Raw genomic sequence first — 26,119 nt, 5'->3', positions numbered from 1 at the left:
GGGATTCAGACAGCTCGGGCTCCGCTGAATGTGGAGGTCCCTGCCCTCCCCGCCAGCAGCGGAATGGAGGCTTCCTCTGTGACCCATCAGGTGGTGCTGTGGAGGCCTCTTGTGGTCCGGACGTCTCTCAAGGTAGCCCGAGCTTCCACAGTGGGGCCAGCAGGATCACAGATGAGCTTCTGGGGAGAGGGAGAGCCCCAAGTTACACTGCTGAGATGCGAGGCTGCCCTACCCAGCTGCAGGGATTGTGGGACATGGTCGCAAAGGTGGAGCTGGTGGTGGTAATAGGAACAAACTAGTGCGCGGTCTGCGGGCTCCACCTCTGAAGACGTAGCCAGCTGCACCTCGCTGGGTAAAAAGTTGCCTGTGTGCATGTGTGGAGTTTCTTATTTTTTTCTTTTATTATTCCTTAAACTATCTACATACCATTTACATTGTCTTAGGTATTCTTAGTGATCTAGAAATGATTTAAAGTTTACAGGAGGAGTGCATGGGTTATATGCAAATATTTTAATAGAGAAGGGGCGCTGGCCTCCTTGAATTCAGGTGTCTGTGGGGATCCTGCTTTACCCTGACCCCTCATCCTGGCCCCAGGAGCTGTCAGGCCTCAGGCACAGTCCTGGCTGGAAGAAGAGCCTTTAACTTCCCACCAGCCTTTTGGAGGTTCACAGGGGTACCTGGGAGGGAAGACAGGGGTGCCGAGTAGATCCTCGTGGCTGTCTGGTGCACAGGGGCATGCCTCTCCCCTCCCCGGGGCCTAGCCTCACCTCCTCCCTCCACTCTGGGCGCGGCGGCTGACCACAGCCCACGGTGGAGAGCACCTGTCTGTGCCCCCAGGGAAGAAGGGTCACCCCACTGACCTGCTGCAGAACCCACCTGGAAGATCTGGGTTAAAACAAGAAGCCCATTTTTAGTAACAGTGGTCTATAAAGCCAAAGAAGAAAGTCCTTACCAAGAACAATTCCTGGAGCTCTGAAGTGGGCTTTGTTTAATCTTCCATTCTTGTAAAATCTTACCTTACCTGCTTTCCTGGGACGCCACGTCTCACTTGTTGAATACATAACGTGTTTCTTTTTTAAAATAGGTTTTGTTATTCATGATTGAGGGTTTTTTTTTTTTTTTTTTTTTTTTTTTTTTCCATACTGGGGATCAAACTCAGAACCTTGTGCTTGCCAGACAGGTGTTTATGCCACTGGAGCTTTCTCCCAGCCCATGATTGAAAACTGATCCTAGGGCACTGAGCCATACTTAATTTTTAGATTTTGAAACAGGGTCTTGGCTAAGCTGTTAAATTGCCCAGGCTGGGCTAGAGCTCGCAGTGGCCCTGCCTCAGCTCCCAGAGTGCTGGGAGTCCAAGCCCTGCTTATTGTTCAGAGAAGTTTTAGGTTTCAACAAAGCAGAGTGCAAAGGTCGCAGATTTCCCTGTAAATCCTGTCCCATCCTGTGAGTGTCTCCCAGTCTGCACAGCCGGTTACAGCTGATGAACTCACAGTGACACATGGTGGCGAGTTCCCAGCTGACCTAGGGCTCATTCCTGGGTTGCAGTGACCTGTGTCCACTATGAGAGCATTATAGAAAGTGTCTTCACAGCTCTACTTGTCCCCTTGCCGGCTCCTGGCAGCCACCCACTGTCCGTGTCGCTGTCCTCACAGATCTGCGTTTTCCAGAATGTTGCAGTTGGACATGCACAGACTGGAGGCCTTCCACATCGGCCCCTTCACCTCCTAGTGGGCACTTGTGCTTCCTCCATGTCTCCTCAGGTCTTGATGGCTCCTGTCTTCCCAGTGCCTGATTAAGTATATTCCATCCCATAGGTGCTCCATGGTTTATCTGTTACCCCACTGAGTGACACCTTGGTCATCTCGAGTCTTGTCATCTCACCTGGCCTTCTTTCCCACTTTTCCAAGGAGCACATCCCAGGAGATTGTGCCCAGACTCTTTGAAGACCGACTGGCCCCTCTGGGCCACTGTGCAGGCCAGCTACCAGGGTGACAAGTTAAACTTCCTTTTACTTCCTGTGCATTTATTCAGGAAACATTTACTGGGCACATGCTGCTCTAGGCTGTAGGACTGCAAGCCTGTGGATGTGCGTTGCAGCCCATGTGCCCTTGCCTTCCCTGGGAGGCTGGGGCTAACATGTCACTCCTCTGGTGGGACACAGGAAGCCCAGGCTCACAGGCAGGGGCCCCGTGGGAGGGAGAGGAGCTCCCTGGAGGGACCAAGCCAGGTCCCAGGTGGCAGAAGCACATTCCAGGCCAGGGGCAGCTGGGCAAAGCCTCATGGCCTCATGGGTAGGTGTGGGCACAGGTTTCTGGGAGGGCTCCAGAGAGCTGCAGGCAGGGACCAAGGGGAGGTGTGAGGGCCCTGGCTGCTGACAATGGAGAGAGTTCCTTCTCGAGGCCTTGCCCAGTGCTGTCAGAGAGGAAAGGAGCAAGGCGGGCAGGGCCGTGGGCAGGCAGGGCCGTGGGCAGCAGGCTGCTCTTCTGGGGCTTAGTCTCAGGGGGATGGACGCAGATTAGACGGCACAGATACATCTGCCAGAGACCAGGCTCTTTTCAAGGAGCATCTCCGATGCATGGGAAGCCTCAGTTCACTGCCACAGGCCCAGGTGACTTTAAGCACAGGGTCTTCTTCTTTTTCTGCCTAAGAGATGTGCTCAGCTTCCTCTCTGCTTTCTTCACAGATCCGGACGAAGGACAGGGTCTTTGACAGCATTAGCCACCTCATCAACCACCACCTGCAGAGCAGCCTGCCCATCGTGTCGGCGGGCAGCGAGCTCTGCCTCCAGCAGCCGGTGGTGAGGAAACAGTGAGCGACGCAGCCCAGCCTGACCCTGAGCACCAGGTCAGAGCGCCCCGAGTCCACCTCTCGGGCCAAGCAGAAGCTAGGGGAGCTGCTTGCAGGTTCAGCGCCTTCTTCAAAAGCCCCCAGGGGAAGGCTTCCTTCAAATTCAAGTTTCATAAACTTGTTTCAAATTTCTCATATGCATATTAAAGGTGTACATATCTATACATCCTGTACAAATTATCCCTCTATATTTATATTTTTTAAGACTAAGAAAGATGTAAGACTAATGTTCTGTGCTGTATGTTTTTAATGGAAACAAAAAATTTGACCATAGTTATCCAGGCAAAAATTTAACTCAACTGACCTATGCCCCTGGGACATTTCATTAGAAAGGTGTAACCCACAGTTTTACCTAATAAGCACAACATAGTAGGAACAGAGACAAGGCAGAGGGTTGACAGTGAACGGGACTGGGACAGAACCAGGAGGTCTGCGGCGCAGATGATGCCCAGCCCTGCGCTGTCGGACTGTGTCCGTTGGTGGTGAGACCTGGCTCCGTGGGCTGATGGGAGCCCCCTCCTGTCCTGTCCGAGTGGTGCCTCTGTGTGGGCCCCCACTGTGGCTTTGTGGCAGCATGGGTGCCTGTCACGAAGCAGGACCCCAGTTGCTTGGAGCCACTGGGGTTTCTTTGGCAGCCAGATATGGCAGAGTAGGTCACGCCGATCAGGACGTTGATGGCAAGTGCTGCCCTCATCTCACCATGTGAGGATGCAACTGATGCCAAGTCCTCCGTGTGTCCTTCTAGCCAGTGGGCTGGTCCTGGATGGCTCGTGGTAGCTGCCAGTCAAGTTGCCTCCGTCCAGTCTACTTTGTGTATTGAGGAAAAGGTGGGGCAAGCTCACTTCCAGTCTGAGACCTGGACTTGCTCTGAGTTTGTGTGTGTGTGTGTGTGTGTGTGTGTGTGTGTGTGTGCACGCGGGCGCAAGTGCATGTGCTCAGACAAAGCCCTGGAGTGTTAAGCACTAGTTAGAGGTTTGCCCCTCCAGTGAGGGATGCTGAGTCCCTTCCTGTCTCTGTGGAGCTTCTTGGTGGCCCAGTTGATGGCTCTGTGCCCCACACTGGTCTTATTTCCTGATCAAAACACTGACACTTCCTGGTGGCATTGGGAAGCTGGCAGTGTCTACGAATTTTTAAAAATATCTAGGCTGCAATGATCTTTACAGATGCTGTGTTTTATGCCACAGCAGGAGGTGTGTTCATTGGGTGACATCTTCCCTGGTCTCTCTGAGGTCCTGTGGCATAGGCAGCGTTGGTCAGTAGAACAGAGACACTTGGCACACATTTAGAATTGCAGAGTGACACATTAGATGCATATTAAATGTCTGCTGAGGCTTGCTTCTGCAGATTCTGATGGCAAATATGTGAACTGGTCTCTGCTTTGGGAGGGTGTGGCCAGGCGGGAGGACCCTGTGCAGCTAATGAATGAGAACAGCAGGCCCCCCTAGGCATCTCTGGAGTTTTTTCCTTCTGAGGTTCCAATGAATCCATGCTGATGGTGGGAGTGAGTCTTCCAGAATGTTCTATGGGAGGTATAGCCCACCCTGTGCTCCCCAAGTGGTGCTGGTTTCAGGTGCTGCAGACACCCTTGAGCAGAAAGAGAGTGCTTAGCTATCCAGGCTCCCACCCTGCGGTCACACAGGGGCCGAGAATCACTGCACTGGAGCCCTGGGGCCTCCCCTTGCACACTCATGCGCAGGCCTGTTCCTCTAGTGTGGGAATATGTATGACATGTCTGGTGCATGTGCGGCCTTCTGTCCATGTTCTGGCATTCATCATGTATTTAAAACCCCTGATATTCAGGGTCACCAGGAAAGAAAGCAGAAAACAAAAGTTAACACCCCAGCAATGCGAAGTTTGCGCTGGTGTATTTTCCTCCTAGAATTGGGATGTAGCGCTCTGCAGTTGTGATAGTGCCCTGCTCTGAAGTGAGTGTTGAGTTCAAGGATGACAGGTGACATGTGATTATATACATTGGGTGAGAATCAATTTAGAAAATTAAAGGGGTTGGAGGCATTTCTTCTTTTCAATATGGACTCGAGATAATGTAGTTTTGATCTTAGATTATAAGGTTGGCTCTCCTATGGTCTTACCAAGTGAAAACACTGGTTTTCCTTTTTAGCTATCAGAGAAAATTTCAGATGCAGTGGATGGCTGTAATCTTCGAATTTTTGTTCCCTTCAGTTTTTTCCTGGTACTTGGATTGAGCCCATAGCCTTTTCACTGAGTTACATCTCTAAACCCTTTTATTTTTTATTTTGAGACAGTGTCTTCCTAAGCCTCTAAATTGCCTAGGCTGGGCTCAAACTTGCAATCCTCCTGCCTCAGCCTCCCAGACCTTTGGGATTACAGGTGTGGGCTACCATGCCCAGGTTCCCTTCTGTTTCTAAAATGCTCGGGAATGCACATGAGTCACCTCTTAGTTCCAGCACTGCGTGGCTGGGCACTTCTACGAGCCCCACTTGCAGCAGGGACCCTGAGGCCTGCTCTAAGTCACGCAGTCACTTGGCAGCAAAGCTCCTGCACTCGATCTGCACTTTCTGAGTTCCTCCTGTTGTGTGCAGCCAGGGTCAGGAGGTGGACCCAACAGGGGGCCTCTCCCTCCCAGGCCTGGTACCCGTGGCCAGTGGCTCCCACCCTCCTTGTCTGCCCGGCAGGGCCAGGCTGTCGAGCAGCACACCCATGCAGCCCACACAGAACCTTGCATTCAGGTACAATAGCAGTGTGTCCTCCTGGGTCACCCTGGGCCCTTGGAGTGTGCTCAGCCCCGCTGCCTTTCCCCTGGACCCCAGCACTGCACCCTGTGAGGTTGCAAGGAGGGTCCCGCAGTCTTAATGCAGCGCACTCCTTCACAGTGGCCCTGGAGACCTCTGCTCCCCCTACCTTCCTGGGTAAATGAGCTTCAAACACACCTCTGTTCTGGGTAGCGAGGTGGGTCTCCTGTGGCGCTCACTGTGGCCAATGATTCTTGACCACTCGGCCCCTCTACATGGCTCCCTGTAGAGTCAGGTGGGCAGTCTGATAAGCAAGCTCAGTCTTAAACCCTACACTTCCACTACCATGGGCCTTTGTGTATGTGGAGGACCTAAGTACTGCTTAGCCTTGGGGAGCAAGCTCTCTGGTGTTTTGTTTTGTTTTTTCTTTTCTTAATGTATTTTGTGCAGGTTCTCACTGCGTAGCTCAGACTCATAGCGATCCTCCTGTTTTCAGGTTCCTCAGAGCTGGGATTACAGGTGTGGGCTACCACACCCGGACTTGGTTGCCCTGGGGGTGGGGCTAGCACAGCATATGGGGCTGGGGATCGAACCCTGGTCCTTTTGGTCACCAAAGCAGGCACTTAGTCTGCTGAGCTGTCTTGCCAGCCCAGTCTCTCTGTTTGAAGCCGTCTTGGCTTTAGCCAGAGGTGGGTGGACCAAGGCCCAATTGGGCCATGAGCAGCTCCCTGTGGCCGAAGGAAGATCGGGTAGCTGTGAATAAAGGCAGGAAGTGGCAGGCAGTGAGTGGAGGTGGGCAGGACAGACCCAGGGCAAGTGAACCCAAAGCATCCAGAGACTCAGGGTCCCAGCTGTCCTGGGTCCAGCCTCTTGCTCACCTGGAGGACAAAGGTGTCCCCAACTCCTGAGATGAAGCTTTTCTTTCTGTTTCATCCTGCGCTTGGGGGTTCTTGTGCTCACTTCCTGTGCATCACTTACCTCCTGAGGGCCAGTCCCACACTCTCATTCTGTTGGGCTGAGCTGAGAAGCTGCAGCACACTGCCCGCTGGACAGTGCCGCATGCAGGACACCCCTGTCCAGCCTCAGGCCCACACGCTCAGAACGACGTGGCCTCTGCCTGCTGGCTGCTCTCACTGCCCTGTGGCTGACTTTGCAGCACACGTGGCTGCACGTAGTTCCCACCACAAGGGAAGAGTAGTTTCCTGGAATTCTCCATTCATGAGAGCATGCCTCGGTCCCCTTGCCAACTAGCCCAAGGCTGCTCACCATCCATGAGCCTCTTCCGGGGAGGGCAACGACTAGGTTAAGAGTGGGCAGCAGGATTACAGAAGGATTGCAAAGTAGATCCAGCACCCAGCCAAGGTCTTTGCAGGGAGTTTCAGAATAGCACTCCATTTCTAGGGGAAGAGAGTTATCTAAGAAAGATAAAGCCACTAGCTCCCAATCCTGGAATGTATTGAAAACCGAGAACTGTCAGGTTTGTCAGCTTCAGACAAGACAGCAACTGAGGGAGTGTTGCAGTCCTGTAGTCCTCTTTTTCAGGTACAGAAACCAGAGCAGGTAACCAGGCAGAAGGTGGCCGAGTCTAAGAATGATACAGACGTAGGTCCTCACGGTGACCTCGGAAGCTCAGCCCATACAGTGGCCATTGTGGTTTCTCCTCAGGCTTTACCTTCACATCCCACTTGAGAAGGCTTAAAGTCCCAAGTCATTCGGCTGGGAGAGAAAGCACTTCTAGTCTATCTCTGTAGCAAGGGCTTTTGGAGAAGACTAAGTGTGAGTTTGTGTGGGTGATGATCCCAAGAATGTGGGAAGGAAGTGATGAAGAAGGGTGACATTGTCAAGTGGCTTTGCAAAACACAGACAACTAGGTTTGCACCTCACTGGGGATCCCCAGGAGACTGGGCAGGTCACACTTCAGTGGCAGCCCCGAGGAGGGCACCAAAAGTTTATCCAAGGCCACCACTGGTGGGAGGCTTTTTCTAGAGCCATCTGAGCAGCCCTCTGCACACTCTTTGCCATCTGGCAAATCCTTGGACAAGGACAGGCAGATAACCAGACCTGAGAACCAGGTCACCTCAGATGTGGGACTCTGCTCCTCCCTGAACCCCTTACTGGTAGGTCTGGAGGGAGGCTCAAGAGTTCGCCTTTCAAATGGGGCTGGGTACTTGTGCAGTGGATTGTCTTGATCGAGAGAAGCTGAGTGGAGTTTTCAGGTCTCGCCTGTCTCTTCTTCATGGCTTCCCCCTCTGTCTGAAGACTCAGTTTTCACTGCACCTTGTGTCCTAGCTCCCAGGGTCTATGCCAAGACTTTAGAAACGGAGGATTAATAAGCACGTTCAACTCAATGCAACGGTTCCTGGCAGATAAAATGCAATCTGCCAGCCACAATTTATTTATGATAGGGTTTATACATATATTTATAAGTTTGCAAGCAACAAATGCACAGTTTTAAAACTGATACATTTTATATAGCAAGCAGAAAAATTACAACTTTATACCAGGACTTGTGAATGTGAACCGCATAGGTATCTACACACATACATGCACCCAAGCTGACAAAAGCGATTTGCCTGGGGCTCCCCCACCCCCACTCCTCCCTGGACTTTGTAACACACAAGGACAACTAGACTGTCAAACAGTCCTTAAGAGCTTGGGGTTGACGCGCACGAGCACTGACTGAAACACAGGAGGATCCTGGAAGCTGCTGGATCTGGGATCCCAGCTGGAACAGGACATGGGGACAGTAGGAAAGGCTGTGACAGACAAGAGGGAAGAGAAGTCAGCAGGGAGAGACAAGGGGGAAAGGAGGCAGAGAGAAAAGGAGTGTAAAAGGGAGGAGAGGAGAAACAAAACAAGTACAGACTTAGATTTTCTTTATCCGCCAGGGCCCAGTTCTGTGAGACAGCACTGCAAGGGGCAGGAGACTGTGCTGTGGCAGGTGTGGGTCCCTGGGGGCTGTGGTGCCCAGTGATGCCCAGCAGCACCCCCTGGGCTCTTCTAACTAGCCTTCTTGGCCTCGTTGGTGCACCTGTCTCTGAGCAATAGGATCTGCTCTGGGCTCATGGACTAGAGACGTGAATGCACCAGGTTTCTGCAGGAGTGTATAATCTAGAAGGAGGTCAGTACGTACACATACATGCACACACACATTGGTGTGTGACAAGCCTCAGGGTGCTGATGTGTCCTGATTCAGTAGGACCAGGAAGGACAGACCACACAGGTCTGTCCAGTGCCCCTGGTCAGGCTTTGTACCACAAGCATTGATGTGGAAGGTCCAAAGGGGCAGAAGAGGGCACGGAAGGCTCAGGGCTTATCTGCTACGGGCGAGTCCTCTTTGTCTTCCTACCTGCCAGTTCAGATGCCCTGAGCAAGTGAGTTCCAAATACCTAAAGTGCACAGACTCCTTCCCCAGGGCTGGAAGAAACAGTTTTGCAGGAAAAAAGCATAAGAAATAAAAATCATGCAGTTTTAAGTATTTGAGATTTTTGTCGTCTCACTTTGAGCTACTGTAGCTGTGGAGATGTGCACTGGGGCGTGGCCCTGCTGCTCCAGGCTGCTGTGGGAAGGCCCAAGTAGACCTTTTCACCTTGACCAAAGTTCCTAACCACTGAAATCAAGCAACAGTTAACAAAGCAGAAAGGAAGGGACAAATTCAAGTTTCAACACTCTTTCTTTGTAGCAGCAGTTACGTGCAAGTGGCAAGTGGAATGTTCTCTGCTCCCCTGACTTGAATGCAATGTGTTCTAGAATATTGTGAAATTAAGTATGTGAATGTTTCTTTGTATTCAAAATTAAACCTCTGGTTTTGAAATCCCCGGATGAGGAGATAACTCCATGTAAATTTCATGTGTAATAATAAGGTATTTATTTTTAAAATGCATTTGGATGGCAAATTATACTTCTTGGTAAATGAGTATTATTTGAAAATTTTGCTTTGTTCCATTAACTTTTGTGAAATGAAATGAATTCTTGTAACGGTCTGTGTCTGCGTGTAGGACCAGCAACCCTTCCCACCTTGACACTGGAGTGGATCTGGCTTCCTGGACACCCCTGAGGAGTGGAAATACAAAACTCACCCCAAGGTTTTTGATGTTTGTTCTACGGGGAATGATAAATCCCAAGTCTTTTGCCCAACATTTTGGAGATCAGACAACATAACAGGTCAACATACTTGGCTTAAATTCCCTCCTCACCTTCAGCGAATCCATTTCCCTCCTTCAGGAAATGATGTGGTTTCACTTACAAGCCCTTCACCGGGCGCCCAGGGCCTCCTGTGCCACAGGGACTGCCGGGGGAAGGTGGCACAGCACCCTCCGGGGTCGTCACTCTGACCCACGGGTGCAAGATGACACACATAATTTAGGTAATGCTGTACTTCTCATGAAGACTGGTTATGGGACAATGTGCCTTTATCATCAGAATAGTGGTATGTGCATTTCTGATTCCATAGCAACCTCTTTGGATGTTTGACTTAGGTACTCAAGACATTTGGGTGTTGAGGCTTTGCACTGTAGATACAATTTACAAGCATGGACCTGGCAGTGTAATTAGACATTTTCTATAAAATGCACCTTGTTACAGCTCTGTGAAAGGCTCTGTACCAGCACAGAATAACTCTGGCTTAAGAGTTGAGAGGAATGACCATGTTTTAAACGGTTCATTGTTTCAATGGCTATACATGTAAGTCTGCTGAAAATAAAGGCTACTGTGGAAAGTCTCTTTCATTTGAGGATGGGTCTCCTACTGCCTCACAAAAGGAAGCAGGGCAGTTTCAAACTTTGCTCTAGGAAATGGTATTTTTAGTTTCCAGAAGAATGAAAAGTGGTGTGAGATGAAGGCAGCCTTACTGGGGATTGAACTCAGGCCCTTGTACTTGCCAGGGAAGTGCTTATTCCACTGAGCCATCTCCCCAGCCCATAGGGTCTCATGTTAGGGACGATCTAACACCTCATTGGCCAAATGAAGCTGGAGAGAGGAGAGGGAGAGCTGCAGTTCTGGTGATACTAGGGCACCACCAACACATTTATGTCAAACACAAGAAGCTAAGATGTGTCATTTCTCAGGAAAAAGCTTATGCAGAAAGCTGGTTCTGACGGTTTCTCTGCATAAATAGCAGCAGGTGAAGCAGGAGCAAACACCCCATCCCCTGAAGCTGTACTTTCTCAGTTTCCCCCCAATCAGTGGAGCTCTTACCCATCCTAGAAAATAAGAATCTGAGGAAATTGATGGGAATAGCACCAATGACCGAAGTGTCACTAAAATACTACCGCACAGTGGGAAGTATAAGGTTTTGAAAGAGGGATTTGGGTTCCAAATGTGGTTTATGCTGGCTGAGAGGTGAGTTTGCCAAGGGCTGGCTCCCGGAAAACACAATGAAGCAACCTCATCCCACCCTAGAGATTCTCAGAAACTGGTTTACATAACGGCTTTTGGTTTTATTTTTTTTTAAACAAACATACAATGGGATTTTTTTAACAAACACATTGGAAAGAGTAAAGGCTACTAAATGCAGTGAGATCAAACTCATAGATTCTCTGTGGCATATATGATCACCGGACTCAAACCCACATTGCGAGAGCTGGGACTGCCTCACTCCTAAATGACCTCCAGCTGGCTGGGCAGGTATGTGCCTGCAAATGGTGTCAGACCTGTATCAGTGATCACAATTACTTTCTTCATGTATTTTTAGTTCACTTTGCTTAAAAACTTTGTGTTATCTCCAGGAGGCTTTATCAACATGCCACACATGGCCCCTCCCAGCAGGAGAAGTGGTAGTAGTTTCTAGAAGGATCAGAGTGGACACCAACACAAAGGCATTGGTGAAGTCAAGGCAGTAGAACAAGGTGTAATCAGTATTAGTGGCAGAGAGCTGAGGCTTCCAAAGCAACTCAAACTATGATAGATGGACTTTTAAAAAACACTTCATTTCCTAGGTGAAAAATACATGTGGCTTCCCTCCACACATGTGGTTTTTTCTTTCCTAGAAATTTCTTGACTCCTCTCATGCCATTCGCTGAGAAAATGCACCACTTTTCAGGGATGTACAGAATGCAACAACACATGCCATTCAGGAGCATCTCCTTACCAATAGGCTCTATCTCATCAGGAACGAAGATGAGGAAAGTCTTTGGTCAGTATGCCGAGGTCACCAGGGACTCACGAAAACACCCCTCAGCAACAGCAGCTTACATTGGATACATTGAGGAATCAATTCTCACCGAACCTAAGCACTTGAGGGAGCTCTGTTGCGAGGTTCACCCTTCTGAAGGCTGTTTCTGTTGTTTTTACAAAGAACTCAGCACAGCAGTGGTGTGCATGCTAGCTCCACGTCTGTGTGTGCTGTGCATGGAACCCTTGGGGACAGCAGGACAGAGACATCTTCTGAGTGCTGCCTTTGTAGGATCAACAGAGCGAGACAGAGTCAGCTTATGTTGGAAAGTAAGCTCACAGTGCTGCGTGGGTACTGTCAGTGCACGGCTCTCGGAGGAGCCCATAAAACTGCCAGTCACAGTCTCTGACCTCAGTTCTGCTGCTCCCATCAACAGTCACAATCATGATCAATGTCTACTGTCAGGATCCTGAGACTTTGCTGATGGCCTCAGCCATGGGTGGTGAAGTATGAGCAATTCCTGATTCTGTGCTTTTCTGGTAAGAACTGAACTGGATAAAGAATCAAAAGTGCTGTCTTGTAAACCTCTTGTTGTGGTGGAAACTCAGCTGCATTAAGCAGATTATGACTCCCAAGGTGAGCCCTCCTCACACATTTGCAGGCTTTTGGTGGTTGGTGGGAGGACACACCGGTGCTAGGAGAGCTAGGCTGGCTTTCATAATCACACTGTTTGGCTTCTGGATAAGCGTACAATGATGAGAAGAACAGGAGGAGAAGAGGAGCACAGGGCCAGCTGGGTCAGACCACACAGCTGGGCTTTATGACTGTGCTTCCCAGAAGACCTCCTACCAGTCTGAGGCGCTCGGGGTGCATGTCCTCAGATGTGGTGCTGTAGTTTGAACACATTTACAGGACAGTTACATAACTGCACAGGGTGCTGAGACTGTAGGCACCATGCAGCAAATCCATGGAACACAAATTCCATGCGACACAGACAGGGAAACTAATGAATATACAATTCCTATGCACAATCAGTGTAGTGTGAAGGCATCAAAACATCACCCAGAGGCCTACTGAGAGGCACACTGTGCACTGTGTGGCCTGTGACCTTCCCCTCTGCGAGCCACAGGAAGTGGTTGTCAGGATCCAAAGGAAGGCAGCGGATGATGTAAGCAGCTTAGTGCGTTCAGAGCACTGTGAAAATGGACAAGGCACAGTGTCTCCACTGAAATGGGTTGACAGTTTCTCAGGACGTCTCTTCCGGAGACATCCACACCAACCGGGATGTCAGGCAATGTCAAATAGAGCTCCCAAGTCACAGCTCCTAGAGGGCCCACACGGAATCGAGACATGCATGCAATAAATAGAGCATGGGTGCAGGGCCGGCCGCAGGAGGGTTCACTGGCCGAGCACGCCATTCTGAAGGATTCTGTTTCTGTCCATGATGCAAGAGGAGGTGGGCATAGCAGGCAAGTCTTCCTTGATCTTTGGAGAGTGACTGCTGTTGCTGCTGCTAGATTTGCTCCTGCTTGGGTCTAGAGCAGGCTTCATGGGTGAAGCGTGAGACCCCTTGCTCTTGACCAGGCAGTTGCAGACCAGACGGAAGAAGGCGCGCCGCATCTCCTTGCTGGCCAGTGTGTAGATGACAGGGTTCATGGCAGAGTTGAGGACAGCCAGCATGATGAACCACCTGTCCTGAAAAAGGACAGAGCATTCCTTGACCCTGCAGGCCACATCGATGAGGAAGAGGATGAAAAGTGGAGACCAGCAGGCGATGAACACACTCACCACGATCACCACTGTACGAAGCAGGGCCATGGACCGCTCGGAGTTGTGGTTGGCCACCTTGCGGCTGCTGGACTTCACCAGGAAGTAGATGCGTGCGTACAGGATCACAATGGTCACCAGGATGGCTATGAAGATGCTGATGCAGAAGGCGATGTACTTCTTGGAGTACAGGGGAAGGATGGTGGAGCAGTCAGGCAGGTTCTGCAGGCAGTTCCAGCCCAGGATGGGCAAGGCACCCAGCGAGAAGGCGATGAGCCAGCACATGCCAATCAGAAGGAAGACCCGGTGCTTCTTGTTGGCATCATAGGGCCTCATCTTGATCATGGTCAGGTGGCGCTCGATGGCAATGGCCAGCAAGCTGCAGGTGGATGCGCCTAGAGCCACAAACATACTGCCCTCCCTGACGAACCAGACGGTCAGTGACAGGCTGAACGTCTTCTGACCTGACATCAGAATGTTGACCTTGTACAGTACCCCCGCCAGCAGGTCGCACAGGGCCAGGTTGCCGATGAAAAAGTACATGCGATTGTGAAATTTATTGTTCTTCCAGATGGCGATCAGAACCATCAGGTTCTCCAAGACGATGAAGCTGCAGAGCACCAGGAAGAGGGCGGTGGTGAGCGTGTTGCCCTCGGAGGGGTCCTTCAGCCTGTCTTCCAGCTTCCCCACGAAGCTGTAATGTTTCCGCAGCGTCTCATTGGCCGAGGCTGGCTGCGTGAGTGAGAGGGGCGGGATCGTGGCTGCCATCGACGCCGACAGTTAGCCGCACAAGCCACTAGAGGGCGCCCGGGGAACGCTCATGTCAAGGCCGCCGCGAGACTGCCGCTGTGGCTCCGGAAAGGTGCGGGCGAGACTCCAGCAGGGGGCTGGGAGCGGGCTCCTGTAACGAAAAGTGGCAGAGGGCGACCATGAGTTAAGGGGTTGGCCACAGAGCCATCGCAGCACGGAGGAATCTGGACAGCCAGAGAGGTCAGGGCTGCAGAGGGTTCTTTAAGCACAGGCCACGTTTACCAGCAGTGGAGAGCGGGGTAAGCTATTCGGAGTCAGGAGTTTATTCCCAAGGGACAGAAACTAAACGCATGAATCATGCAATCATGTAAGCAAGGCACACAGACCCAGATCAAGCCTCCACTTGGAAATCTCCAGGAACTGGCAGCCAGTGAGTCCTCATCTACTGCACAGGAGCTGGTAATTTGTTACCCCAAGTTCCCAGAGAAAAGCGTGCTTTTCTCAGGAGAAGGAGCGAACAGCCAGAACAGAATCAGGAGCGATACCTCCTGGACTTGGGAGACCTCTCCGCTGCATGGGGAGTCACATCGCGGGAAGTGCCCACACTTGCTAGGTGGCTTCCCCAGGCGGACATGGGCCAACAAGAAGAGCAGTGACAGCTAAGTGCAGCCGCGCAGCGCTCCAGTGTGCAGTGCAGCTCAGAGCGCAGCGAGGAAGGGGTCAAAATCTGCAAGAAGGAAGCAGCTGCTCCCGAAGTTGGAGAAGGGGGAAGACCTGCGAGGAAAGTCACACAGATTCTGAGCACGGCTTATAACGCAGAGGCCCGGGCTGAGGTGCAGCTGGGGTACAGCACTGAGTTCTGTTCCTAGCACTGCTGGAGAGGCCCAGATCTTACACATAATTACACCTCGCATGTGAGCCGGAAGAACAACACAAGTGCAAGCCCAGGGAGACAGGAAGGCAGTGGCGCCAGGCGCCAGGTCCTCCGCGGGCTCCGAACTTGAAATCTTCCTCCCCTGGACTCCAGCGTGGGTCCTGCTGAACCGCTGGTAATCCCGACTGGCCTCCTGTGAGTCTGATGATGCTGCAGACTCCACTCCCAAGGCAGAAACTGTTTTCAGTTTTGCACACACCTCATTTTTTAGTTTGCAACTGATATATAATTGCACCTATGGATGCGGTTACAGAGTGCTAGCCTGATGCATGTCTACAATGTGGGATAATCAAATCAGGGTAATTAGGCTTTGCATTTCCTTATCATTTCTTTGTGTCGGGAAGCTTCGAGCTTCTTCTATTTAACTGCAACAACTTTGTACCTGCTACCCAGCGTTGCTCCTTGCCTTCACACCTTCCCACCCTTTAGTAACCACAGTTCTATCCTGTGTACTTTTAGGAAGTCAAATTTTTAACCTCTATATGTGAATGGGATCGTGTATTTTGCAGTTGTTTGAGAATTTAAATATCTGATGAAGATCAAATGAGGTTAACTTACGGTGGCTCACCCTGTGCTTGTACTGAAGATATTTTTACCGTGTTAAGCCACTGCTGTAAACTAGGTCAGAGACACAGCGGCCACCCTGCGGCACCACAGCACTCTACACTTAGGGCTCCGCAGCATCTGAGAGAAGCCCACGTGGGAGCCCAGTCCCAGCAAGGGCCCCAGACCCTCCCCAGAGGACACTGTGCCTCCCTGGTTTCCAAGCCCCGTGATCCTCTAGGACAGCAGATGTCATCCAAGCCCTTCCTTCCACAGTCACTTGGACTCTTTTGAAGATAGGGAGGTGACAGTTTGTGGCTTCTTTGAAGAGCTTTCGTCCAGTACCCTGGAGCCTGGAAAGGTCAGTTGTTCCAGAAGCCCTGGCTGCTGTTGGCACTGACATCTGCGTTCTGCCTGGAACTACCCTGGCCCCCGCTTGCACCCTTCATGAGAGCTGTCTGGGATCCTCAAGGTCATTTGAGTGTCACATGCTGTCAAGAACCTTTCTTTCTTTTTATTTTTATTTATTTATTTATTTTTTGGTCTTTTTGAGACAGGGTCAAGCTATGCAGTTATGCAGTGTAGGCTGGTCTTGAGCTCACTTTGTAGCCCAGGCTGGTCTCAAACTTGCAAAATTCCTCCTGCATCAACCTCCAGAGTTCTGGAATGCCTGACTGACCTTTCCAGATTGACCTGGGCCCTCTTCTAGTTTCGGAGCAGAAAGTTGCCCCAGGAGGTGAGGCTGGCGTGATGGCCTAGGTAACGACCCATGTCACTCATGAGCCCGCCCACACATGCGAGCCCTGCCTCACCTAGCGCAGCTCCTCACCTGGCGAGGCCTGGGTAGGCTCCCTTGGGGGCAAACAGGACAGTAGGTGAGCAGCTCCCTCTTCGCTTCCCTTCTTTTGCTGAAGCCTGCCTGCCTTCAAGCCTAGGTCACACTCCACCTGTCCTGCAGTCCTGGGTGCCTCCCCTGGAGCTGCTTATCTGGCTGCCAGCTAGTTTGGAAGAGTAGAAATCATAACAAGCAGCAGAAATTCCCTGCACCAGGACTATGAACCCATTCACACATGGATGCTCTGCCCGGAGACCCTCATCTTAGCCTCCCACTGATGCACTGCAGTGCACACTATTTGCCCAGCACCCTGCACACTCGTGGTACCTGGCAGATGCTTGGACCCTGGTTGTCCAGCTGTGATTCTGTTTTTACTTTGTGGGCAGTGACTGGAGAGTTGCTGTGTCCATGCCTTCGCTCTGCTCTGTTTCCATCCTGATTTGGCCCCATGTGGATGTGTCTGAGCTGAGGCAAGGAAGGCTGTCATCAGTGACCAGTGTCCAATGCTGTGTCCTATGGGTGTTCTTCACGTCCCCTGCAGCAGCTTTCTTACCTTCCCTGGAACCGTCACCATGCTGATGAATGGGCCTGCCAGATTCACAGCAGTGGGAACAACTTTCTTCCTCTTATGGCCCCAGCTGCCCCACCTATGATATGCTCTACTAAGGCTGGCCATGCATCCCACCACAGGGACTTCTGTGTCACAACTCATCAGTGTGGACAGACAGGTCCCAGTGCCAGTGCATGAAGCCCCATCTCCCAGTGGAAGAGAGGGCTTGATATCTCTCCACACTCCATGCCTTTTTGGTGGTATGGGTACAGGTCTATAATCTAGACTGCCCTTGGACCCTCTGAGCTTGTCTCCTGTGCCTCCCTCCCCTCACAGTAACTCCACACCCTAGTTTCCATACCATGGGCCTCTCCTGAATGTCCTGCATACCTTGGATCTTGCCACACAGTGTAGGTAGGCGGGAATGAATCTTTTTAAGGGGCAAGATCCAAAGCTGCTCTCAGAGGAAGAGCAGAAGGCCACTAGATATGAGGCTCTGCAGACTCACACCTGACGTTTTCCCTCTTTTTATAAGACTGAACAGAGCATAAGAAAAACAAGCGAACGATGAGTGATTAGCTACAGTAAAAATGTGAAAGATGCTCCAGAGACTCATCAAGACCGTGGTTCTTTTTCTTTTTTTCTTTTTTTTTGCAGTACCAGGGATCAAACTCAGGACCTTGTGCTTGCCAGGCAGGTGCTTATGCCGCTGCGCTATCTCCCTAGCCTAAGGCCATTGCTCTTGAAGGTAAACACACTTTCCCATGAATGCCTGACTGACCATTTCCCTCTATCTAACATCATCTCTCACAGAGCATGGTTTTGCAGAATATGTGGTGTTAACTATGATTCTCTGCATTTCCATAACTGGAAGATATCTACCTCTCTCTAGACCCTAAAAGCTTATTTTCTCTGAATTATAAAGCTGGCTCCTTCCTGAGAATTAAGTGCTGGGCTGAAGGCCAGATTGATTTTGGATACATCTACATTATTGGGCATGATCGAGATCATGTCCCGGCCAAGTTCTCTCCTCTGCTCTCCGAGGAGCTAGTCACAGACCTCGAGTTTGCAGGAAGAACACTCCATCTCCAGTAGCCTTGCTCACTTTGCCACTGCTGGGTCATTGCAAGAGCATTGGGTGCTGTGGGCCCTGGGCTCCTGAGTCACCAGATACACACCCAGAATATCCAATACCCATGAAGCTAGTACCCAGACCAGAGCCAGAAGGAGCCCCACCTCCACACGCCACCCAGGGCTACAGGCCCCAAGTTTGGACATAATGTGCCTGGTGCACTTCTGTCATCAGGATGTGTGTGCAAGACAGGCCTGTGGACTCAAATGGACACAGGCAAACCATTATCCATTGTGTGGACAGGCACTCAGCCCTCAGTTCATTCTTGTCTTCTATGGCCCCACATCACTCAGATGCAGCCCCCACGAGGACTGGTTGAGAGGGTTCTCTTGGTGAATATGCCCATGCTGTGCACACTGTCCCGATTTCTGAAGGTTTTGCTGGTATCTAAGGTGGGTTTTAACCATGACTCAGAAGTCCTGAGCATCCTGAGGATGGGGTACTGGGGCTGAGGGGTGGTTAAGGCAGCTCAATATGGTAGAAAACTCAGGTTTTACCCACTACTTAATTTCCACCTGGTACATAAAGCCTGATGCTGGGAAAGGTGGCCCTGAGCACACTAGTTCTAGCCATGTTCAGGTGCTCCAAGGTAGCAACGCTGTTTCTCCTTTGCAATGATCTGCTAACCAACAAGAGTCCTTGCAAGTTCATCAGTGCGCTCAGTTGCCAGCCCTGCACTAAGCAGCCGCTGACAGCCCAGGCAGGTCCTCCCCCCCTTTCCCCAGCTTGGCCAGGGACTCAAGCATTTCTCTGTCTGCATCACTGTCTCTACCACCTGAGCTTACCTGAGGACCCCAGGACCTCAGAGTCTGCCCTGCGGCCTTGTTACCTTGAGCATTCCACCTCCATCACGCTTTCATTCTGCCGAGAAGGAATAAGACATCCATCCTCTAGAAGAGGATGCCATGGCAGATGACTCCAGGTCAGACCCTGCATGTGAGGGAATGCTTGCCTTCCCCCACTCAAAGGACTGTCGCTGGGATAGAGGGCCTGGGACGGGGTGGGTTGGGAGCAGATGGATTCCAGATGTGCTTTCTACACTCAAGATTCACTTTCCCCACACACGCTGGCTTGAATAATAAACAAACTGTAAAAAGGAAAAGAAAAAAAAATATTTCTACGGTCTAGCTGCTTTCCCCCTGACATAAAAGGAAGGCATAGTAAGATCTTTCAATTGGTCAGAAACAGGATGCCATAGTTATAAAAGATATGTCCTCCTGTGCCTCTTTGTCTTCCAGACTGAATCAGAACACCAACTATTTGTCAATTAGCAAACTTCCCTAGAAAGCAACAATTTTCTTTTCTCTTTTTTCACTCCCAAGAACTTAGAAAGGAAGTCAGGAGCCGGCTCATATTAAGGCTTCAGCAAAATTCCTTTGCTAATGAGTCTTTTCCTTTGTTCTGGTTGTCTTGGGTGACTTCACCCTGCCTTCAGAGATAGTTCACGGGAAATGCGGGCTACACACATAACCCTGCGCTCCTGGTGCTTTGATCTCAGCCCATGAACAGAGCCCTGCATGAAACAGCGCACATTCCAGATACATGAGGGACGGGGCTACATCCTCTCCGCTATTCTTGAGTGTGGTCATGCATGTGCTTGGCTGCTTGTTGGTGACCCTTTTGTGGGCACTTAGCAAACAAGACTCAATGCTGTGACAAATTAGGGTGCAGGTCAGGGAACCCCAGACATGGAGGCTGTGCCCCAGGGTCCTCGGGCACTATCTCCAAGCATTTCCCTGGGAATGGCTTGCTGGGCTTCCAGATGTATCCACTGGAAGGAAGCTGAACACGGTGTTAGAGTTTGTTCTGCCCACTTCGCTTCCCCATCAGTATATCTTTCTCTATCTTGCTTGTTCTCAGTAAGGGCACGGGATTGGCACACTACCAAGATTTCCACAAAAGAAATGCTGGAGTGTGCAAACTGGCTCTGAGAGACAGCTATCAGCAGATGCACACCAGCAGTGCCTTTCCCAAGAAGGTGACTAGTGTTCACAGGAGTCCCTTCAGTGACTTGCACCTTCTGGATTTACACAGGGTGAAAGTGAGGCCAGGGGAGGGGCTCTTTGTTCTTTGTGTAAGGCCTGCTCAGACTGGATATCTCTGTTGTCTGCTTCCAGGGCACCCCAGCAGGAATGGCTGCTATGGGACACTGTCACCTTGCCACTTGTCCCTTAAAGAGGAGGTCATAAAAGCTTCTCCAATGTGCTTTACAGCTGAATTGCTTCTAGCTACTGTGCTAGCAAAATATTGAAATGCTATCCTGGTGGTTTTTCCTGGAGATTTGGGAAACTCTGAAACCAGAGACATGGATCAGAACCTCCCAGGGTAAGGAACAAGGTACTCTCCCTGGAGCTCCCTATGCCAGCACAGCTAGCCAAAGAGAAAGGCCCACCCAGGGGTGCCCACTCTCTGCTGAAGAGTCTTTTCCCCGATTTGACCTAGTTGGCCCATTCTCTCATTGAGCTGACATGGCTTCAATTCCTCAAAAAATAGAATGCAAAGAACAAAAAACAATGAAAGTGAGAGAGGGAAGGAAGAGGGAGAGTAGGAGATTGAACAAGAGAGACTTCATATTTATGAACATCTGTAATAAAAACAATAACTGAAATGTAGTATTAGCTGAAACTTGGTAGAATTCCACTCAGTATATTGGCTTTAAAAAAAAAGTCATATCTCCAAAAGCATATGGGATATCTGTTAATGAAATTCATCCAACAGAAAATTCAGGGCAAAGGAATAAGATTTAGCTCCAGGACTGATAAGAAAGGAATTGTGAAGCTAGATGTAAAGACAGAGGTTTGGCTAGTCCACAGCCCCTCCCTGTTAACCAAAACAACTTGGTTAAGGGTGGCCACCAGGCTCTGGCAGTAGAAAGGGGTTCTACCACAAGGTTACCCTGAGTTTCTCCAGAGTATGAGAAGCTGACATTCTCACTAGTTTTGTAATAAAAATATATACATGCAACATAGAGAATCATGGAAATAAACGCCATGACTTCCGGTTAATTTTTCTGATATCATAATTTCTGTTTAATTTTTCTGATGTCTGAGAAAAAAAGAAAGAGAAAACCCCCTGGATTGTGAGAAATCAGGTCAGGACAATATGTTAAATTTCTTCTACAGGAAATGGGAATCTCTACTATCCAAATATGGTAGAAAATTAGAGAACTCCTGTGCTTTAAAAAAAGTTCACAAATGTAAGGGGGAAGAGTGGCTTTCAGGATGGAAACTGGTGACATCAGTCCCTCTGCGTCTTAAAGGCAGGCTCCTAAGGGCTGGCTTTGCAGGTCAGAGCTCTGGTCTCAGGGATTAGGAGTGACCAGGACCCCCATGAGAATATTTGCTGGTTTGCTGATTGAAAAAAAAAATGTGGGAGTCTTCTATGACAACAAAATTATGCATCCGAACATTGAATTCTGCATCATTTAAGAAACTGTACAGGTTTGGGCACTTCTGTGATTCTCAGCACCACACGTCCACCCAACACCACCACCTACACAAAATCAGCCCATGCCACAGCAATTCTCACTATTCATTTAGCTGTAGAACATAACCCTCCTCCCCTGTACTCTCTTAGAAGTAGTTTTCTTAATTTTGCCTGCAAGATTGTCATCTATGAAGAAAAGAATATCAAAAAGATAATTTATGCATATGTGACTTTATGCAACATCTGAGACTCTAATGTCCAGATCTTAGACACAATTGGGAAGTCTCACAGCTCTGGCTATAGGATGGGATCCAGGCACATAGCAGGAGAGCTCTCTGTCCCCATCATTATTCTCTTTAGTACAATGTTCTTTTTTTTTTTTTTTTTCCGGAACCGGGGATTGAACTCAGGCCCTTGTGCTTGCCAGGCAAGCTCTTATTCTATTGAGCTATCTCCCTGGCCCTTAGTGCAATGTTCTGAACAAAGTGTGTCTCTTTGAAAAATCCAATGAGACATCTCTTTCTTACACCTAAATATAGAACCCCATAAAGAAAGAGCCATTGGGAGGAAGCTAGAAAGAGAGACAGACAGACACTATGTGCAGCTGGGGCCCTTACGGGGTGCAAGAACTCTCCTAGGCACTATCTCAGTTATGAGCACCCAGTTTTCCATAAGAATCTTACTTACTGCACTGTGGGGACATTTGTTTTTCGGTTCCCATCCTGACAGTTCTGATTGCCTTATTGGAGACATGTTAGTAAAATTGTAATTTTGCAGCTAGTGTAACCTAAAAGGATGATTTTTCCACCCGCAGGACCACAAGCTCCTCCTCGCAGCGCCGCAGGCCCCCGGCCCTCATTCCCGGAGGGCCTCTAACTTTCTAACTGTCCACGGAAGACGACTGACGGAGATGGCTCTTTCTGGCGGTGCTGCTCCACGAAGAGCCACCTCCGTTCATTCATGGCTTTCCACACGCCTAATTTCTAACTTCCCAACAGCAGCTGAAAGGGAGCGGCGCCCCTGGACCCCCTCGAGGCTTGGTTCTCACAGTGAGGGGCGGTGCTGATGAGGGCAGCGCGCCGGGGATCCTAAACGTAGGTCCCACGGCCCCAGCCCCAGCCCGGGGTCGGGGCACCCAGCCGCAGCCCCGTCGCTCACCTCGGTCTGCAGAGAACACCAGGACGCTAGCATCTTGAGGGCCGCCCCCGCTCAGACCAGTCCCGTGCTCGGGGAGCTGCTGTGGCTTGGGTTTCCTTCTGGCTTGGCTGGGCCGTCGCAAGCACTAGTCCTGGTCGCGTGTTCCTCAACCGGCTTGTTCAGCCTCTGTCCCAGCCAAGTCAAAGCGCAAACTTTTGCTGTGGCCTGCCGGGGCGGGGCCCCGAGATGGCCCTCCCGAACCTCGTGTTCCCGCCCCAATACCATGACCACGCCCTCATTCCAGCCCATAGCCACGCCTACCGCCGGTGCCCCATCGCCCGAGCCCGCCCATCGCCCTGCCCATCACCGCGCCCCGCCTCGGGGCTGCTCGTAGCCCCTCTCACCTCCGGGTCCTCTCTCCGCCCAGGGTCCACGCATCGTTCCGCCCATTCCCCCTGGCTCGGCTCCTGCGCCACCTGAGCGCAACCAAGTTCATACTCTGCTCAGGATTCGCCCTCTGGTGTAGGTCGTGGTCCGCTTATGCGAAGTCTGCAACAGGGGAATCCCAGGAAGGGAACTGCCAGGATGTCAATGAGAAAGAAAAGCGCGGGTCTTGACTGCCTGAACACGGGGAAACAGTCTTGGCAGTTTTGTGAATGAAGGGACCACAGGAAACAAAAAGGGGGAGGAGAAAGGAAGGAGAACCTGAGGCCTGCCAGTCTGAGAAGTCCCTGACAGCCTTCTGGGGCCCTGAGAGGCTTAGTGAGCAAGTCTGGGTTCCTTCTGCTCTCTCCACCCCCAGGATCCCCTGCCCCACCTGCCTTGATGGAGCTGGTGTTGTTTTGGGGCACACTTGCCATGCTGCTTGCAGTTGGTGCACTTCTGCCACCCTCCACCCTTTCTTTGGTTTGCTAGTAAGAAAAGCAAGCCCTCAGGCATGAGTCCTACCCTGAGCAGCAGCAGGGCTGTCCACCTTCCCCAGTGACTCAGTGGCAGTGTAGACACCTGAGCTGGGGATAACTCTCCACATTCCCCAGCCCAGTTAGCCTAGCCTTCAGTCTCCAGTGGCTTGGCTCAGTGGCTTGGGCACAGCTCCCAGAACATACTCCTGTCCCAAACTGTGAGCAGGATGTAGTACTCCTAGAGCACCAAGTGAAGGACAGTACATCAGGGACTGGGCTGCATGTCCACATCCCATGGCCAGGGTGACACTCCAGCTCCTGGCCAGTGTCCACACTTTGTCCACACAGTCAGTTGGCTCATCAAGTCTGTCCAGGTAGCTGCTGCTCCCTTAGCACGAGCACTGCTGGGGTTCGGGAGGATGTCTGTTTTGGCTGGCACTCTCAGCTCCATTCTCAGAGAAAAACTGTGACCTACTAGGACATGGGGACTGTGACTCTTACTCGTGCCCACAAACTATTTTGCCTACAAACTGCCTTGGGAAATACTGAGGCTCTTTACTTGTCCTGAAGTTTTCCCTGAGACACAGGAATCTGGCCTGTGGCATCACAAGGTGTGCCTTGAGGGTGACCCCTCTTTTGGTGAAGTTTCTTTCCCTCAAAAATTCCTGCCACAGAAGCTCTGACCACACACAGGCTTGCCACTGGGCAGGTGCTCCCAGCAGTGTCTGCTTTCCTGTGTCTAAGACAGCTGGGTGCTCTGAGGCCTTCTAAAGCCTGAAGAGACAGACTTCCCTTGCCCCTTCTCTGGGGAGAATTGGCTCTCCCTACAATCCTGTTGAATAACATCTCCCCTTCTTCATCCCTGATTCCCGAGGAAAAGCAATGTAATGCAGCAATCAGGAGCACAGGAGGAACAGGAATTGCTGACTCCACCTTCTGCAGCCCATGGTATAGAACTAAGGCAGGGTGCATCAGCAGGTGAAAGTACAGGTGAGCTAGTAATCAGTCACCCTGTGCCAACTAGAAAGGGAGAAAGCCTTCCTTTTTCCATGGAAGCCGGTGGATGTGATGGCAGATTTTTGTCATCTGGCTTGACCAATTGTCTGCTTGACCAGAGCTTTGGACAAGCAGTCTACTAAAGAGGTCTGTGTGACCACTTTTGGATGAGGTAAACATTTGAATCTATAGACTGAGTGAAGCTCCTGGTCCTTTGCAGTGTGTGTGGACCTCATTTGATCAATTGAAGGCTTGGGTAGACCTTTTTTGAAGGGAATAAGCCAAATGTCTGTGTGTGTGTGTGTGTGTGTGTGTGTGTGTGTGTGTGCATGTGCACATGTGCATGTGTGAGAATATGTAGCTCTTTGGTTCTGTTTCTCTGTAGGACTCTGACTAATGATATGAGGGCCCCAGGGAAAGAGTTGGGGATCTGGGTCTTGCGGCTCATCTGCAATTCAACAAACAACCCCAAGCCACTTCCTCTCTTCTGGCTTCTCTATATAGGACTTGAGAGACATAGCTTTAAAATAGTGATCTAGATGTAGCTTTGTAGAATTCAACTTGGCTTTTTTGCAATGACCTTGTCTGGACCCAAAGGAAGCCTCTGACTCATTGTCAGAATCCTTCAAGGAAGAATGTCATTGATGACAGAGATGGGTATCAAGGCTGAGAGACCATATTACCTTGTTCCTACATCACACGCCTACTCTGTCTCCTGTCTCAAGTTCGTCAGGGGCTACAGGAAGTCTAGGAATTGTTCTTTTCACGTTTTATATATTAGAAGGATATTTCTAATATTCAGAAATACAACTAGCGAATGCATGTGTTTGTGCAAATGGTATATGTGTGGTATTTGTAATGTGTGTTTGTGTCATATATGCAATGTGTATATGGCATGTGACATAAATGTGTGTGTTTGTGTGTGGTATGTGTATGCTATATGTGGAATGTGACATATATGTATGTGATATGTATGTGTGGTATTATTGTGTGATGTGTGTGATATGCGGTGTGTGGTGTATGATGTATATATGTGGAGTGCATTGTAGGGGTGTGTGTGTGTGTGTGTGTGTGTGTGTGTGTGTGTGCATGTGGTGTATGTGCTGCAGAGGGTGGAATTGTTTCAGGAAGATTCACACTAGGATCACGAAGTCTTATAAGCAATGAATAATTGGCCTTTGGGGTTCCAGAGCTGGGCTCCTGAAGTTCTGGGGTTTGCTTTCCAGTGGGCTGAGATGACGTGGGGCTGGGCCCCATTAGCTTTAGAATAGAGGATGGTGTCCGAGAAACAAAGCATGGGACTAGAGAGTTGGAACTTTCAGCCCCACTCCACCTCTTAGAGCGGGGAGACCAATCTCCACTGATGTCATCACTCATGCCAGTGCAGTGACACCCCAGGAAAACCCCTGCTTCTGAGTTTGGAAGGCCGTGGGTGGGTGAGCATGCAGAGTTGCCTGGGGCACTGTGGGAGCCCTGC

The 26,119-nt window shown here is 50.5% G+C and overlaps 2 protein-coding genes across 2 annotated transcripts in view; one reads left to right on the top strand and one right to left on the bottom strand.

Moving 5' to 3' along the window:
• Shc3 (SHC adaptor protein 3) overlaps positions 1–3,011 on the top strand; it is a 168,995-nt gene extending 165,984 nt beyond the window's left edge. The window contains exon 13 of the mRNA XM_004644090.2: positions 2,684–3,011. Coding sequence (XP_004644147.2) covers positions 2,684–2,812 — 129 coding nt within the window. The 3' untranslated portion in view covers positions 2,813–3,011. The remainder of the gene's footprint in view (positions 1–2,683) is intronic.
• Positions 3,012–10,981: 7,970 nt separating this feature from the next.
• S1pr3 (sphingosine-1-phosphate receptor 3) lies at positions 10,982–22,970 on the bottom strand. Its single transcript, XM_023704219.1, has 2 exons — positions 22,766–22,970; positions 10,982–14,338 (listed from the first exon to the last, which is right to left on the bottom strand). Exon 2 carries the CDS (start codon positions 14,203–14,205, stop codon positions 13,069–13,071), a length of 1,137 nt encoding a protein of 378 aa, XP_023559987.1. The 5' UTR covers positions 14,206–14,338; positions 22,766–22,970; the 3' UTR covers positions 10,982–13,068.
• Positions 22,971–26,119: the final 3,149 nt, after the last annotated feature.

Source organism: Octodon degus, unplaced genomic scaffold (genome assembly GCF_000260255.1).
Source record: "Octodon degus isolate 3935 unplaced genomic scaffold, OctDeg1.0 scaffold00192, whole genome shotgun sequence".
Taxonomy (NCBI): Eukaryota; Metazoa; Chordata; class Mammalia; order Rodentia; family Octodontidae; genus Octodon; species Octodon degus.
This window is presented reverse-complemented; position numbering and strand designations above follow the sequence as displayed.